This window comes from Rutidosis leptorrhynchoides, chromosome 4, assembly GCF_046630445.1.
Source record: "Rutidosis leptorrhynchoides isolate AG116_Rl617_1_P2 chromosome 4, CSIRO_AGI_Rlap_v1, whole genome shotgun sequence".
NCBI lineage: Eukaryota > Viridiplantae > Streptophyta > Magnoliopsida > Asterales > Asteraceae > Rutidosis > Rutidosis leptorrhynchoides.
The window spans coordinates 561,882,327-561,897,500 of NC_092336.1; the positions used below are offsets into that span (position 1 = coordinate 561,882,327).

Consider the following 15,174-nt stretch of genomic DNA (forward strand, 5'->3'; position numbering starts at 1 on the left):
TCGATGGTTCACCAGTAAAGCGGAAATTGTCGCGGAGAAAGAACCAACCTTTATCAAGCCGTTCAAAAGAAAATATGTTCTTGAACAAATTCACCGTAGGAATAAAATCATGCGCCCTACACCACATCTGAAAAACAACAAGGCGGCAGGCGCTATCAGGATCCAGCTGACCCACACCAATGTTAAAATGAGAAAGTACGAGCAAGATGAAATTCGTGGGCGTAATGCGCATATTTCCCCGCTCAAAAACTACACTATATACGGCCACTTTTCCGCTAGGAGCACGGTTGGCCCGGTCTAAACGACCAGGAACGACGGGCGACAAAGATCTCATGGAGATATGCGCTACGTATTCGGTGGAGATGGAGGAAGGAATAGAGCCAACGTTGGAAAAAGCGGCACGATAAGCCATGTCAGAAAGAGAAAAGCAAGAAAAGTGGAAAAGGAATGAAGAAAGTTCTATTTATAGAAGGGGAGGAGACAGTCATAATGGATCTTGACCGTACACGTGTCAGAGCACAAGCAAAGGAGAAAGAATTTAATGCAACATGACAGGTGATGTGACGGCTGTCACGTCACACCTGTTATGGAATTAATAGCAGTTGAGTTCGACACCATGCGCAATACTTGCGCATAATATCGAACTGGGGGGACTTAATGATACGCATACCCGATTGGCTCATGCTGCGCATCACACTTGCACCATGTGCATATCCTTCGCGCTATAGCACTTCTGGCGCAAGTAAATATGCGTTAGGGTGCGCTAGGTTAGTAATTGCGCTCTGCATAAAGATGATGTGTCATGTACTTACCACGATCTCTTTACAACGGCTGACAGCTAGCAAAAAAGCAATAGTACTGTTCCCTGGTCCCCTCCACTGAACGATCGGGTAGTGCAGACAAGAAAGCAATATGGAATACGTGGCTCCAATAAGCAAACAACACTGTAGCTATAAATAACGGACTCGAATCACAAGGCAAGGGGTTGGTTTTTTAAGAAGTTACACACATACTATTTTTAGTATCTACGTACGAACCGGTCGCGCTATCTACATAGCGCCTCTCTTACCCTTGCTACCGGACACATAGCATTTCACTAGACATTCTAGACATACAGGTAACGTTCCTTGAACATAAACCCTGTTCTCGACGCGAGCCATCGCTGACCGGACTACCCGCCGATGGTGGGTCTACGTTTAACCACCCCTGCTGAGATCCTCATCTTGCAAGGGGTTATTCACGGTACTCCGGACCGGAGAGTTAAACACATTTGACCCTTAAATCCCCTTTCAATGATGTCAAGCATGGACCGAACCCGACACGATTATTCTATGCTTGATCACATTCACTTGTGTTTTACATACATGTGGGCCAGAAAGTTTATATGTAGATCATCTTGTAGTTTGAATGTATACATTGCTGATAATTATCACAGTACAGGCCTAATCACTTTGAGGAACATTAAAATTACAGTACATGTTGTGTCGCACCTCTCCCTATACTTCCGATTATTATAATTTACATCTTCAATTAGTACAACATTGTCATAAAACTGGTATAGGGTTGACTCTTTTACAATAACCATCATATCTCGGATCAATTCATGTTGAAAAACTTTCTTGTGAATGAGTTGATACGATGATATCCAGATATTCACCAAGTTTCAACTTGCTTTGGAGTTCAACTGTAACCTGGCATACAAATTAAAAAGATATTTTTTTATTCTTGCCTAATTGTATAATAATGGATGAAATTAAAGTCTTTGTGAAGTGATTACCCCAGTTTCATGGGTTCTGTTGGTAAGTAGCTCCTCAGTGGTTGTGGCTGTGGCTGGTATAGCTGGAGGCTTATGGGTGCATGCAACTGGTTACCATCACGATACACGTGCGTAGATCCATAAAGCTGAGATGAAGTTCCTAGGTGTTGATTAGTAAAAATAATAATTTATTCTTGATTTGCATTATTGTCTAATTTAAAGTTAATACCTTTTTGTGCAGGTCCGCGTTTTCTTGAACCAGAAGGCTAACTTTCTTGTGCAGTTCTCTATTTTCTTGACCAACAAAACTTTCCTGCAAACAATATTAATCAGAACCCGTTTCATGCAAAATCTAAGGAAACAATTTCCATACCTTGCGGTGTAATTCTTTTATTTTATCTGTTAAAACTTGTTCCTGCAGCAGAAATAGTCGTCACGTGGTTAGTATCACCAATACCAAGTACATTAACTTTTTCTTTTTTTTTTTCAAGCCTAAAACCAGTCTATAATCAATCTCTAACTGATGCAACCAACTTTTAGTTTTGGAACCAAGATTAGTTAACACGTTGGGCCACCCCCTACCTAAAGGCTACTACATTCAAGCAGCCTCTTACATGTTTATGTTTATCTGTTAACCCTCAATTTGAAGTTTTGGTCATATGGGCATTGACCTGCAATTGTCAGTCAATTACTCCATGTGATTTATATAAAAATGTTTCATTGTGAAATAAGGTTATCTATCTTCCCTTTCTCTCATAATTTTGTGTGTGTGTGTGTGTGTGTGTGTGTGTGTGTGTGGGGTTGACACGAACATGAGAAATCACACGTACCTTCTTTATTCTGACACCATTTAGACTTATTTCCAGTTTGGTTTCCAGGTTGTTCAGATCATTGACATTCAAACCAGATAGTTCTTCTCCTAAAAGCTGCCTGTAAGAATAGTGTCGAAAAAATAATAATTATTATCATGATTAATGCCCTTTCTCAGTTACTCATGACTTTTTTGATCGGATACTTACTATAAGTAAAAAGACAGTATTGAAAAAGAACATAGTCATACACTGAGTGTTAACTACAGATGTAGAATGAAATAAAGTACAAACAGACAAACGTATAATACTAATTTCAAGCGTAGATCTAAGTTAAAATATTCAAGATAATTTGTCTTATGATCATATCATCAGGTGATTTTGACTATATGTTAAAAGTTTAGTTACCAGTCTGTGTTATCAATTATTGTTTGATATTTCTGTAACTTTTATATGACTTAAAAGCTAAGACGCTATTTACATTTTTCGAGTTTTCATTGTGTTGCTTCTCATGAATGGTCAAATTTTGATTACAATATATATATATATATATATATATATATATATATATATATATATATATATATATATATATATATATATATATATATATAAGTAGTGCATAAATTGAGACTCATTTACTATCATATTTTGGTTAACTAGGAAAAGGGAAAGAAAGAGTGGAGACCATACCTGTGGCTTTGTTGCAAATACTGAAGTTGTTGCCTTAACTGCACTGCTTCTCCTTGCCAATACTAGTGAGTCAACAAAAGATATGGTTAAATATAAATTATATGAAGTTATGAATTATCATGCATTTATGTACAAAATGAGGCCACTGCTAACGGGCTTCGCCCTCACTCATCAGCCTAGTGCTCAAGGGCGCCATTGGCATTGTCATGCCCTCGGCCCATTTTCAAGCTCCCGCCCTCACATTTTTCTTGGAATATCATAATGAGGGACGGAGCATAATGTATTATTGTGTTTGTATATACAGCGTTAGGACTTGTAAACTACCTTATTTAATTAATATTGTGGGGTCATGTGATGGTGAGTAAGTATGTCATGGTTGAGAGTGGGGAGCGTCGGCCATGTGATGGGGAGAAAATGCTGATGTGGTGCTGATATGGTGGTGTGTGATGGGGAGGAAGGGTGTTATGGTTGGGAGTGGTAAGGCATGCCAAGTAGCCAGGTATAAATAAAATTACCACTACAAAAAATTACCACTACAAAGTGTCATTCGCCTATTGGTAAAAGGAGGTCTTAGTGATGCATATATTGAAAGGTGTCATTATATTATGCTAACTTATATGAAGTCTTACAAATACAGAAAAAAACTTCAGTTTGGGTCAAAGGTTTAGTCTTGGTTTTACTAATTATTTAGTAACATATATGATTTTGATCTGCCTGTATGCAACCTAGTACTCTATATATAACATCTTTGATCATAAGATATGGAGTACTCTATTTCACATATTTTGACCGGCATGAGAATATGAAAAAGAAAATGGATTGGGGATGATGTTTTAAGCACTGCGGCCTTATGGTCAACCATTTTCTGCCCAATGACGGGCTTTTATTTGTTTGGGAATTAAGGGTGTGATGATAATCTGGATATTCTTTTAGTCGTATGATCAGTTTCTCAATAAAGCACTTCGACTCTATACTGCTTGGGTTTACGTAATATTTAATGGGATAAGCCAAAGAAAAGACTTATAATCTTGGCAGAGAAACTAAGCAAAACCAGAGAGAACTGTTGTGTTTTGTGTGTGTGAAATAAGACCAAAACATTATGTTATTTACAGAATTTAGTTGGCAGTTAAAATCAGTTGAGGGGAACCAACAGTCGCGCCTTTTCGCGAGCATATGCTGCATTTCAGTAAAACCATGTTTTCTGCTTAGTTTTCTTGCACGCATAACTGTTTAGGCTATAACTAATCTATTTGTATATTCTTGAAAAATCTCATCCATACACCGACCTACAATTATCCTTAAACATCCGTGCTTGGTAGAGAATAAGCGAACAAAGGTACGCTCGTTTGCTGTCTTGTTCTCTGTCGTGAACTTCATTTTTTATATACTTGATGTCCGAGGTTGCAAATCGAGTATATATACTACTCCCTTAGTTAAGTGCATGGAGTTAATTAAACTTGCAGTCACTTCTTTCGCTCATATGTTAAGGGTTTCACCAATCTAAAAGATTGACTAATAGAAGCTCAAAATGTTCTCATGGAATCATCTATCTAGCCACGCCATTTTTTATATGTGTTGGTGATTAAACTTCCAAATTTTCTACTGTCCTCCCATTTCCCCAATCAATTTGACCGATCAAGTCAATATCAGCCTCAATCTGTGTAAAATGTGCATTAACTTCTGGTGTTTGTTATTGCAGTCTAATGATCTTACCGTTTAGGTATCTCCAGTACCTACTACCAGTATGATCTTGGCATAGCATATCGATCTCTTCCTAAAAATCAAGACGGAACGAACTATTTTTCAATGGGATTGGGCTTCAAAATAGAAGAGCCTGGCCTCTAACATCTGGCAATCGGTGTACGTGTCTCTCTTTGTTCATATTCTGCAAATGTAAACATAGAGGTACATTAGCTGAGACTTAATTAACTGTTGAAACTATGTTCAACAAAAAATTTCAAGCTTTTATTCTTTGGTTTTCACAAGCCAATTACCAACACAATCGTTGTGAAAAATCCGCCACACAAAACAAGGGGATTAATGTCACTACTCAGCTTTTAATTTTTCCAAGCAAATTCGGTGACAACCGTCAGGTTAACAAGCATTGTTTATTTCCCACAAAACCTATGAGGTTAGGTTTCAGTTGGATCTCAGGCCATAATAATTGATACTAGTAAAGCTTTATGGAGGCTAGCTATCCATGGACCCCGATCCGTCTGATATTCGAGAAGCTAGAATTTATTCAACTTTTTGCTCTCTTAGAAATGTCACTTGTAACATTCAGATCTCCTATTGATCTTACTTCTATCCCTAACTCATGACTCCAGAACTCAATGCAGCCTTCACTATCCAAGTTAATAATTTCATCCCTGATATGATACACCATATATCTTCCATATACATTGTAATGATCAACATTAGTTGTGTTTGGCATCCCACATCGGTGGGCGAACAAACTTGGGTGAATAAATTTAATTGGTGGTTATAAACATGAGTCTTCCCTCCTCCTTCAAGCTAGTTTTTTTGGGAGTGAGTTCTATACTTGAGTTTATAAGTAGGGCCCTCCTCCGGATTCCTTTCTTTCCTTCCTACTTAGGCCACCCAAGTGAAATTTTGTCCTTGCAACAGCCTAATGATGACTATCTAACTAGCCGAGCCAAATACAAACAAAACAAAACTACCCAAACATGGATAATGGGGGAATCAAGACAAACTAATGTTTGGCCTTAAATTCATGTTGCTGATATTTGGCAAGTAATGACATTGTTCTAATCCCTCTCCAGTCAAGGTTTGTATTCTTTCCTTACTGACAGGAACCAATCTCTTTATCTCGAGTGATGGGATGACTTTACCCGAGGATGGTGGAACGATTCTTTTTTCTACTCGAGTAAAGGAACAACTGTCAACATCTTATCTCTCCATACTTCACATTTGCGGGATTAGTCGTCATTGTTTTTGTATCTTTTTGCAAGCACATGCATGCTACAAAGCATATATATTCTACGACCTAGCCAGTGGCGAGTCTAGCTTAGTGAGGGTACATCCTTGGACACCAATACTTTGGAATATTTTTTTACAATGTATTGTTCAAATTGTATAGGACACCACTAAATTCAACTATAACCCCATATATTTTTAAGATGCATGTTTTTTTAGGCAAAAAATCACTAAAGTACATTTCAAATTTAATTAGCTTTGAAAATTTTTTTTAACCCCAATAAGTTTCTATCCTGGATTTGCCAATGAACCTAGCTGGCTAGCTACGTCATTATTACTCCTTGTACATGAAAATTATAACCTAATGGTGAACGTGACACATGTGTATAAATTACTAAATTATAGTGCTCCTTTGGGATACTGACTGAAATAAAACACCAATATTTGTACTATATCTTAATTTGCAGACACTGACTTATCTTGATCATCCAATCATCAAAAGTTACATACAGCATCCCCATAACGATGATCACGTGTGCAATGAATAGAGAAATGGTGAGGTGGATGCCAGGTCATTAGGAGTTTACGTCCCAGCACGTCCTTAATACACTCAAAAAATCAAATGGTGGGCGCACATTACCTGATCGCTACACACAAACGGTGATCCATTGCACCCTAGAAATTAAGTGGGCTGTGGGTGTTTTTTTTTTTCATCTGAACTAGTACCGTCATAAAGTGATTGCATATTTGCATGTACCCTTTGGTTTGAACTTAGAGCATCATTAATAATGCGTACAACTTTATATAGTGAAAAAACCCTGCCACAATGTTCTATACAATGTCGTATGTGTCCATGGGATGGAGAAGTGTGCTGTCCAACTCTACATTGAGCAAATTTCTTTCTTTACAATTCATATACAAGTCTCATTACCGATGCTCTTATTGCAAATTTATTTCGCCACCATTCCTAAAATAATTGTTTGGTTTTGATTTTTAGAAGTGTTTTTTCTCAACTTAGGTTTAAAATATTTGTATTTACGTTATATAATATTTGATTAAATTTATATGAATAGATTGACTTTAAACGTGTTTTTATTGGTATTGACTTTTAAACGTGTTTTTATTGGTATAATCTTATCAAGTATTATGTATTATATAATATAAACAATAATTATTGAAGTTTTAGAGTTGAAAAAGAAAGATTTTTCAATGTCAAATTACGTGACAGTTATTTTAAGTTATTTTAAGACGTAGTGAGTTAGCTAGTAACCTAGCAATAAATACTAATTGATGCATTATTACATGATGATTAGGGTTTAATTTTAGGCATGAATCCGCCTTCGTGGCCTATAGGACAAAATCAGGACAACCATAGAATCGTCGACCGGGGTTAAGATCCGACCACGATGTTTTCATAATAGCAAGTTTACCACATTGACATCTAACCATTTCCATTTTCTTATCATTAATATGTATGTTGTTCTAAATATATAAACTTTGTAATCCACCTTTTGCGGCGCACCATTTGCATCTATGAGTGTCGGTGAAATTATTTAAGGAGGTAAAATCTAGCGGGAACAAGAACGGGCCAAAAATAATACGACGGCTATTTGCGGTGCACCATTTGCGACGATATCCCTCGGGAATGAATTTTCAACCTTTTACCAAAATTTAATGCAAAAGAAAACCCATTAATTTATTTGCGGCGATGTGTAAAAAATCATCACCACAATTGTTTGGTGGACCCACGACTCTGGTCAAAAGACTGAAAATTTTGTCGTTTAGTGAGTTATTAGCGGCGACATCTCATCGCCGCAAAAAGCCTACGTCACCCGTCTTCTTTTTTTCTTGTAGTGCTAGTGGTTCACGCCAATTACCTTGTGTATTGAGAGGGTAGAGGTTAGGGGTTCGATCTCTGTCTACTAAGAAGTCCTAGGGAGATTTTACCAACCCGCATCAAGGAATTCTTCTCTATCCACATGCCCGTAAGGATTGTTGGATCTGGTCCCTAAAGTGTGAGTATGGTATTCGCCCGAAAGTGCGTGCGTACGTGACAAATGATCGCGAATGTGATTAATTCTTCTCTGAATGATGCCGTTAACAGCCTTTAAGAAAAAGGGTTTAATTTTAGGTGTAGAGTCATGCTTAGTCCATGAGCTCTCTGTTTAACCCTAATGCTCGGGCATACACTATGCAGAAAAGGGACCTAACATGGTCGATTTTGGCATCTCTTGCCCCTTTCTTGCGGCTCATACGGCTGCCCTCCACACATTTGGGTTTTCGCTTATGATTGCTATACATGTTTTCTTCTTGAGAACTGCCGTTCCGACTATCCACCAGTGATCGACTCTTAACCATCCTCGATCAATTTCATGATCCTAGGGTTAAAGTCACGTTATCTATTTTTTAAACAACAATTAGTCTCGTTTTCTAGAGAGTTAACGGTGATCTCTCTCCTAATTAATCCTTAGAGGATTTGCAATTCAAGTAATTTATTGGTAACTATAATATTATCTTGATTACTAATTTATGCTATGTTACCTCATGCACGCAGTTAAACAATAGTTGCAACTAATTAGAAATATCTTTCCTGTACTGATGTTTGAAAAAATATCAAGTTAAAGCTAGTAAAACAATACCTTGGCTTCTGAAGTAGGATTCATCAGTTGATGATGTTCATCCTTCACTTTGTTGTATCGATCTATCACAGTTCTCATGCTGAAAAGTAGCAATCAAGACCAATAATTATTAGCAGTCATACGGAGTATATTGCATATATTGCAGGTATGTTATGTATTGATTATTGATTGATTTAAAATTAAATACCATACATTATATACATGTGTAATCTGAAACACCTATTAAAATGTGTAGCAATATTATTTTAATATACGTGTAGATAGACTTACATGAGATACAAGGTTCGTATATATTCTTGATTAATAACTAACATGATCAAATCAATATATTGGTCACATACACAAAGAAAGATATATGATGCTAACAAATACAGTAACAACCATGAACTAATTAACTGTTATATACATACTGTATGTGTTAACATCATATATTCTACCATTTAGTCAAATACATATGATTAGACGTTGTTGTGATTTAGCGCACTTTCAAGACCCCGAGAAATTAATAGAACAATTAAGCAATAAATAAAGACACAAGGATTTACGTGGTTCGGCGTGAGGCCTAGTCCACGGGCGGAAGCAGAGATGGATTTTACTAGCAAATATGGCAAACCCGAGGTTACAATGTATCACTCAATCTAGGCTCCGAAAATACTAACAAAGTATTTGGACCACTCACTAGATTATTACACTTCTCTCGTAACTCACTCGTATAGAATTTTATTTAACAATTCTATACTCTCTCTATTTTCTACAATACTTCTCACAAGAGTGTTATAGACTCTTTCAAGTATTATGTAACTTGAGATGGGATTTAAGATGTGAAGAATGGGATGATTGAAATGAAGCTATGTGGTGGCCTTATATAGGTGAAGAAGACCATGAGAACATGAAGTGTAAACAAGTGACTTTGCATGTCATGCCATCTGCCTTATTTGAATTCAATTGTCATCTTTGTTGAATATTAATAAACCATGTGCCCATTCTATTGGTAGGTAGCCAAACATAGACTTCAACTTGGAATTGAGTTACCCTTTTCTATACCGTCCAACAAATCTCCACCTTAACGAACATTCCAATCCTTTGCTATCCGTTATCAATCTCTGCTTCCTGTCAGCCCTCTCGGGCTCATCACTTTCTTCGAACGCCAACCAAGTCCAAACAGTGTTCGAACTTGTTTGTAGTAACGGGCTTAGTCAACATATCTGCCGGATTATCTGCCGTGCAAATCTTCTTGACAATTATAACTCCTTTTGATATGACTTCTCGAATAAAGTGATACCGTACATCAATGTGTTTGGTTCTCTCATGATACACTTGGTTTTTAGTCAAATGTATGGCACTCTGGCTATCACAATGCACTACAGTTTCGTCCTGTTGCAAACCCAGATCACCAACCAAACCCCTCAGCCACTTTGCTTCTTTCACACCCTCAGTCAGAGCCATGTATTCCGCTTCAGTTGTTGACAAAGCAACCGTCGATTGTAATGTTGCTTTCCAACTAATAGCACATCTTCCGAGAGTAAAAACATACCCCGTCTGAGACCTTCTCTGATCCAAATCACCAGCATAGTCTGAATCAACGTATCCGGTAACATTAGTATTACCACCGCTATCAAATACTAAGCCAATATCTGTTGTCCCTCTGAGGTACCGTAGAATCCATTGCACCGCTTTCCAATGAGCTTTCCCTGAACAATCCATATATCTACTCACCACGCTTACCGCCTGTGCAATATCCGGTCTAGTACATACCATAGCATACATGATGCTACCCACAGCACTAGCATATGGAACATGTGACATATGCTCTACCTCCTCCTTAGTTTCTGGTGATAACGCCGATGAAAGTTTGAAATGTGCAGCAAGTGGAGTACTAACCGGTTTGGAGTTATCCATCCCAAAACGCTGAAGAACCTTCTCAATATATTTATTTTGTGACAAATACAATTTTCCTTCACGTCTATCTCTGATAATCTCCATTCCCAATATCTTCTTAGCTGCACCCAAATCTTTCATCTCAAACTCACTTTTGAGTTGAGATTTTAACTGATCGATCTCAGACATGTTTTTCGAAGCAATCAACATATCATCCACATATAACAGCAAATAAACGTACAAGCCATCTGGAAGCTTCTTGTGATATACACAACTATCATAATCACTCCGCGAGTAACATTTACTAGTCATGAATACGTCAAACCGCTTATACCATTGTCGAGGTGATTGCTTCAAGCCATATAATGACTTTTTCAGCAAACAAGCATAATCTTCCTTTCCTTTGACCACAAATCCCTCTGGCTGGTGCATAAAGATCCGTTCCTCCAACTCACCATGTAAGAATGCTGTCTTGACATCTAGTTGCTGCAGCTCCATATCAAGTAAAGCAACCATGGCAAGTAACACGCGAATAGATGTATGCTTTACGACCGGTGAGAAAACTTCATTAAAGTCAACTCCCTCTCTCTGAGTAAAGCCTTTTGCTACAAGGCGTGCTTTGAACCTTTCATCTTCTACACCCGGAATTCCATCCTTCTTTTTGAAGATCCATTTGCATCCAACAATCTTCTGACCTTTTGGCGGTTTCACCAGCTCCCACGTATGATTGTTATAAAGAGACTCCATCTCTTCATTCATAGCTACAGACCACTTTGCAGATTCTGGGCCACTTATAGCTTCACGATATGTAGCAGGTTCTTGGACTTCTATATCTTCTGCCATACTCAGGGCATAAGCTACCAAATCTGCATGCCCGAACCGTTGTGGTGGTTTTATTGCTCGTCGTTCTCTATCTCTTGCTAGATTATAATTCTGTAGATCATGTTGTTCATCTGACTGATCTTCTGGTGTCATTTGATCAACACCAGAGTCATGTACATCTTCTACAACGGGCTCGACAGGAGTATCTTGTACTACTCCTTGTGAAACTTCTATTTCTTGCTCCACCTGCTCTTCAACTTCACGATCTTTTCCAGCAACTACTTGTTCCTCCTCTGTCTTTTTCAACATAGCAGACTCATCAAATGTCACATCCCTGCTGATGAGAAATCGGGATGATTTACCATCAGGGCACCACAATCTATAACCCTTCACCCCATCTGCATACCCTAGAAATATGCATCTCTTAGCCCTCGGCTCAAGTTTACCATCTTTCACATGAGCATAAGCAGGACAACCAAATATCTTCAAATCACTGTAACTTGCAGGGGAACCTGACCATTTCTCCAAAGGAGTTTGACAATCAATTGCCGTTGATGGAGACCGATTTACCAAATAACAAGCTGTGTTGACAGCTTCAGCCCAAAATATATTTGGTAATTTTGCATTTGAGAGCATACACCTCGCTCGCTCAAGGAGCGTTCTATTCATCCGTTCTGCAACGCCATTCTGTTGTGGTGTAAACCGCACTGTGTGGTGTCTCACAATGCCTTCGTTCTTACAGAACTCATTGAATTCGCCTTTGCAGAATTCCAGTCCATTGTCAGTTCTCAAGCGCTTAATGAACTTTCCAGTCTGCTTCTCTATCATCATCTTCCATTGCTTGAAATTGACAAAGACTTCATCCTTACGTTTAAGGATATAAACCCATACTCTTCTCGAATAGTCATCAATAAAGGTTAACATGTATCTCGCACCACCTTTTGAAGGAACAGGAGATGGACCCCAAAGATCTGAATGGATATAATCCAAAGTACCTTTCGTCCTGTGAACGGCTGTGCCAAACTTTATTCGGCTCTGTTTTCCGAATACACAATGCTCGCAGAATTCCAATTTTCCGATATTCTGACCGCACAGCAAACCTCGTTTACTAAGCTCCATCATTCCTCTCTCGCTCATGTGCCCAAGGCGCATGTGCCATAACTTGGTGGTATCTACATCTTTAGCCGATGAAGAAACTCCAGACGCACCAGTAACCGTGCTACCTTTTAACAGGTAAAGGCCGTTACACCTTTCACCTTTCATCACGACAAGTGCACCTCTAGAGACTTTTAGTACTCCACCTCGGGCTCGATACTCGCAGCCGATGGAGTCCAGCGTACCCAAGGAAATAAGATTCTTCTTCAATTCTGGAACATGCCTGACATCTGTCAACGTCCTCACCGTGCCATCATACATCTTGATTTGGATCGTTCCTATGCCAACAACCTTACAAGCTACATCGTTTCCCATAAGGACTTTACCACCATTTATTTGTTGATAGGTAGTAAACCAGTCCCTAATAGGACACATATGATAAGAACAACCTGAGTCAAGAATCCACTCATTACTTGAGAGGCCATCGGTAACACTAAGAACATTTGCACCATCAGAATCATTTTCTGCAACCGCGGCAACTTTATCGGCTCCCGCTGCATTCCAAGTCTCTCTTTTTCCTTTTAAGTCTGGACAGTCTCTACGCATGTGACCTTCCTTGTGACAATTGTAACACTTGATCTTTCTAGATCTTGGTTTCGATCTAGAACGACCTTTGTTGTTACTACTTGATGCTCTATCATTACGTCTTCCTCTTGCCACCAAACCTTCTGCACTCTCTTCCAGATAATCCGCCGAGGATTTCTTCCTTAACTCGCTAGAGTTCAAGGTAGATTTGACATCCTCCATGGAAATAGTTTTTCTACTATATAGTAGAGTTGTAACCAAATGCTCGTACGATTTTGGCAAGGAACATAAGAAAATTAATGATTGATCTTCATCATCAATTTTCACACCAATATTATTCAAGTCCAAAATTATTTTATTGAACTCATCGATGTGATCATTTAGTGAACCTTCTTTCATCCGAAGAGTATACAACCGTTGTTTCATATACAACCGGTTCGTGAGACTCTTAGTCATATATAGAGTTTCTAGCTGTTTCCAAAGTCCAGCCGGTGTGGTTTCTGCCGCAACTTCTCTAAGCACACAATCGGCAAGATTTAGAATAATCATGCCGTGTGCCTTTTCCAGAAGTTCATCCTTCTCTTCATCTGTCAACTTTTCGGGTAGATGTTCTCTCCCTTTCAAAGCTAACAAATAACCTTGTTGGCTCAGTAGAGCCCGCATCTTCATTCGCCAAAGACCAAAATCGTTCTGGCCATTAAATTTCTCTACGTCGGACCTTATTATCGTCATCTTGTATATTTAATCACAGCTATAGCTCTGATACCAGTTTGTTGTGATTTAGCGCACTTTCAAGACCCCGAGAAATTAATAGAACAATTAAGCAATAAATAAAGACACAAGGATTTACGTGGTTCGGCGTGAGGCCTAGTCCACGGGCGGAAGCAGAGATGGATTTTACTAGCAAATATGGCAAACCCGAGGTTACAATGTATCACTCAATCTAGGCTCCGAAAATACTAACAAAGTATTTGGACCACTCACTAGATTATTACACTTCCCTCGTAACTCACTCGTATAGAATTTTATTTAACAATTCTATACTCTCTCTATTTTCTACAATACTTCTCACAAGAGTGTTATAGACTCTTTCAAGTATTATGTAACTTGAGATGGGATTTAAGATGTGAAGAATGGGATGATTGAAATGAAGCTATGTGGTGGCCTTATATAGGTGAAGAAGACCATGAGAACATGAAGTGTAAACAAGTGACTTTGCATGTCATGCCATCTGCCTTATTTGAATTCAATTGTCATCTTTGTTGAATATTAATAAACCATGTGCCCATTCTATTGGTAGGTAGCCAAACATAGACTTCAACTTGGAATTGAGTTACCCTTTTCTATACCGTCCAACAGACGTGTTCAAACCAATTGCTCATCATTGGCTAACTTTTAAACATAGCTCAAAACAAAAAATAAAATTTAGTCTCCAAAAGAACCATATGCCCTAGTATTTTTACTAGAACTAGATATAATTGATACCTAAAGTTTGAGCACGCTTGAACAACGCATGCCTCAAGCTATGAGCACGCTAGATCATATATATGCCAATCAAGAGATTAAATTATAGCGTTAAACAAACCTCGAGCTAGCGAATTCATGCAGTTTTCCAGTACTAGAGAAGACAATCAGCCCAACTTCTGAATCGCATAAAATAGCCAATTCCTTAGCCTTCTTCAAAATCCCGTTCCTTCTTTTAGAGAAAGTTACTTGTCGGCTTGTTGTGTTATCGATCCTTCGAATTATAATCTTCCCTCTTCCCATAGTTAGGGATTCAAAGCAACTTGATCCTTCATAGATTAGATGAATAAAGAAAATAAATTAAAAAAAAAAAAAAAAAAAAAAAAAAAAAAAAAAATAGATGTACTCAGGGAAAGTGAGTATTCATGAGATATGGATAGCGAATCAAAGCAGTCAATTTATCATGTTATGCCAAGAACAAAGAAATTAAAATGAT

The 15,174-nt window shown here is 38.2% G+C and overlaps 1 protein-coding gene across 1 annotated transcript; it reads right to left on the reverse strand.

Annotated features, from left to right (window-relative positions):
• Positions 1 to 1,562: 1,562 nt before the first annotated feature.
• On the reverse strand, positions 1,563 to 14,981 carry LOC139845312 (MADS-box transcription factor 23-like). The gene is made up of 8 exons (XM_071835567.1): positions 14,800 to 14,981; positions 8,835 to 8,913; positions 3,259 to 3,320; positions 2,587 to 2,686; positions 2,130 to 2,171; positions 1,986 to 2,069; positions 1,778 to 1,902; positions 1,563 to 1,691 (listed from the first exon to the last, which is right to left on the reverse strand). Exons 1-8 carry the CDS (start codon positions 14,979 to 14,981, stop codon positions 1,664 to 1,666), a joined length of 702 nt encoding a protein of 233 aa, XP_071691668.1. The 3' UTR covers positions 1,563 to 1,663.
• Between the last annotated feature and the right edge of the window lie 193 nt (positions 14,982 to 15,174).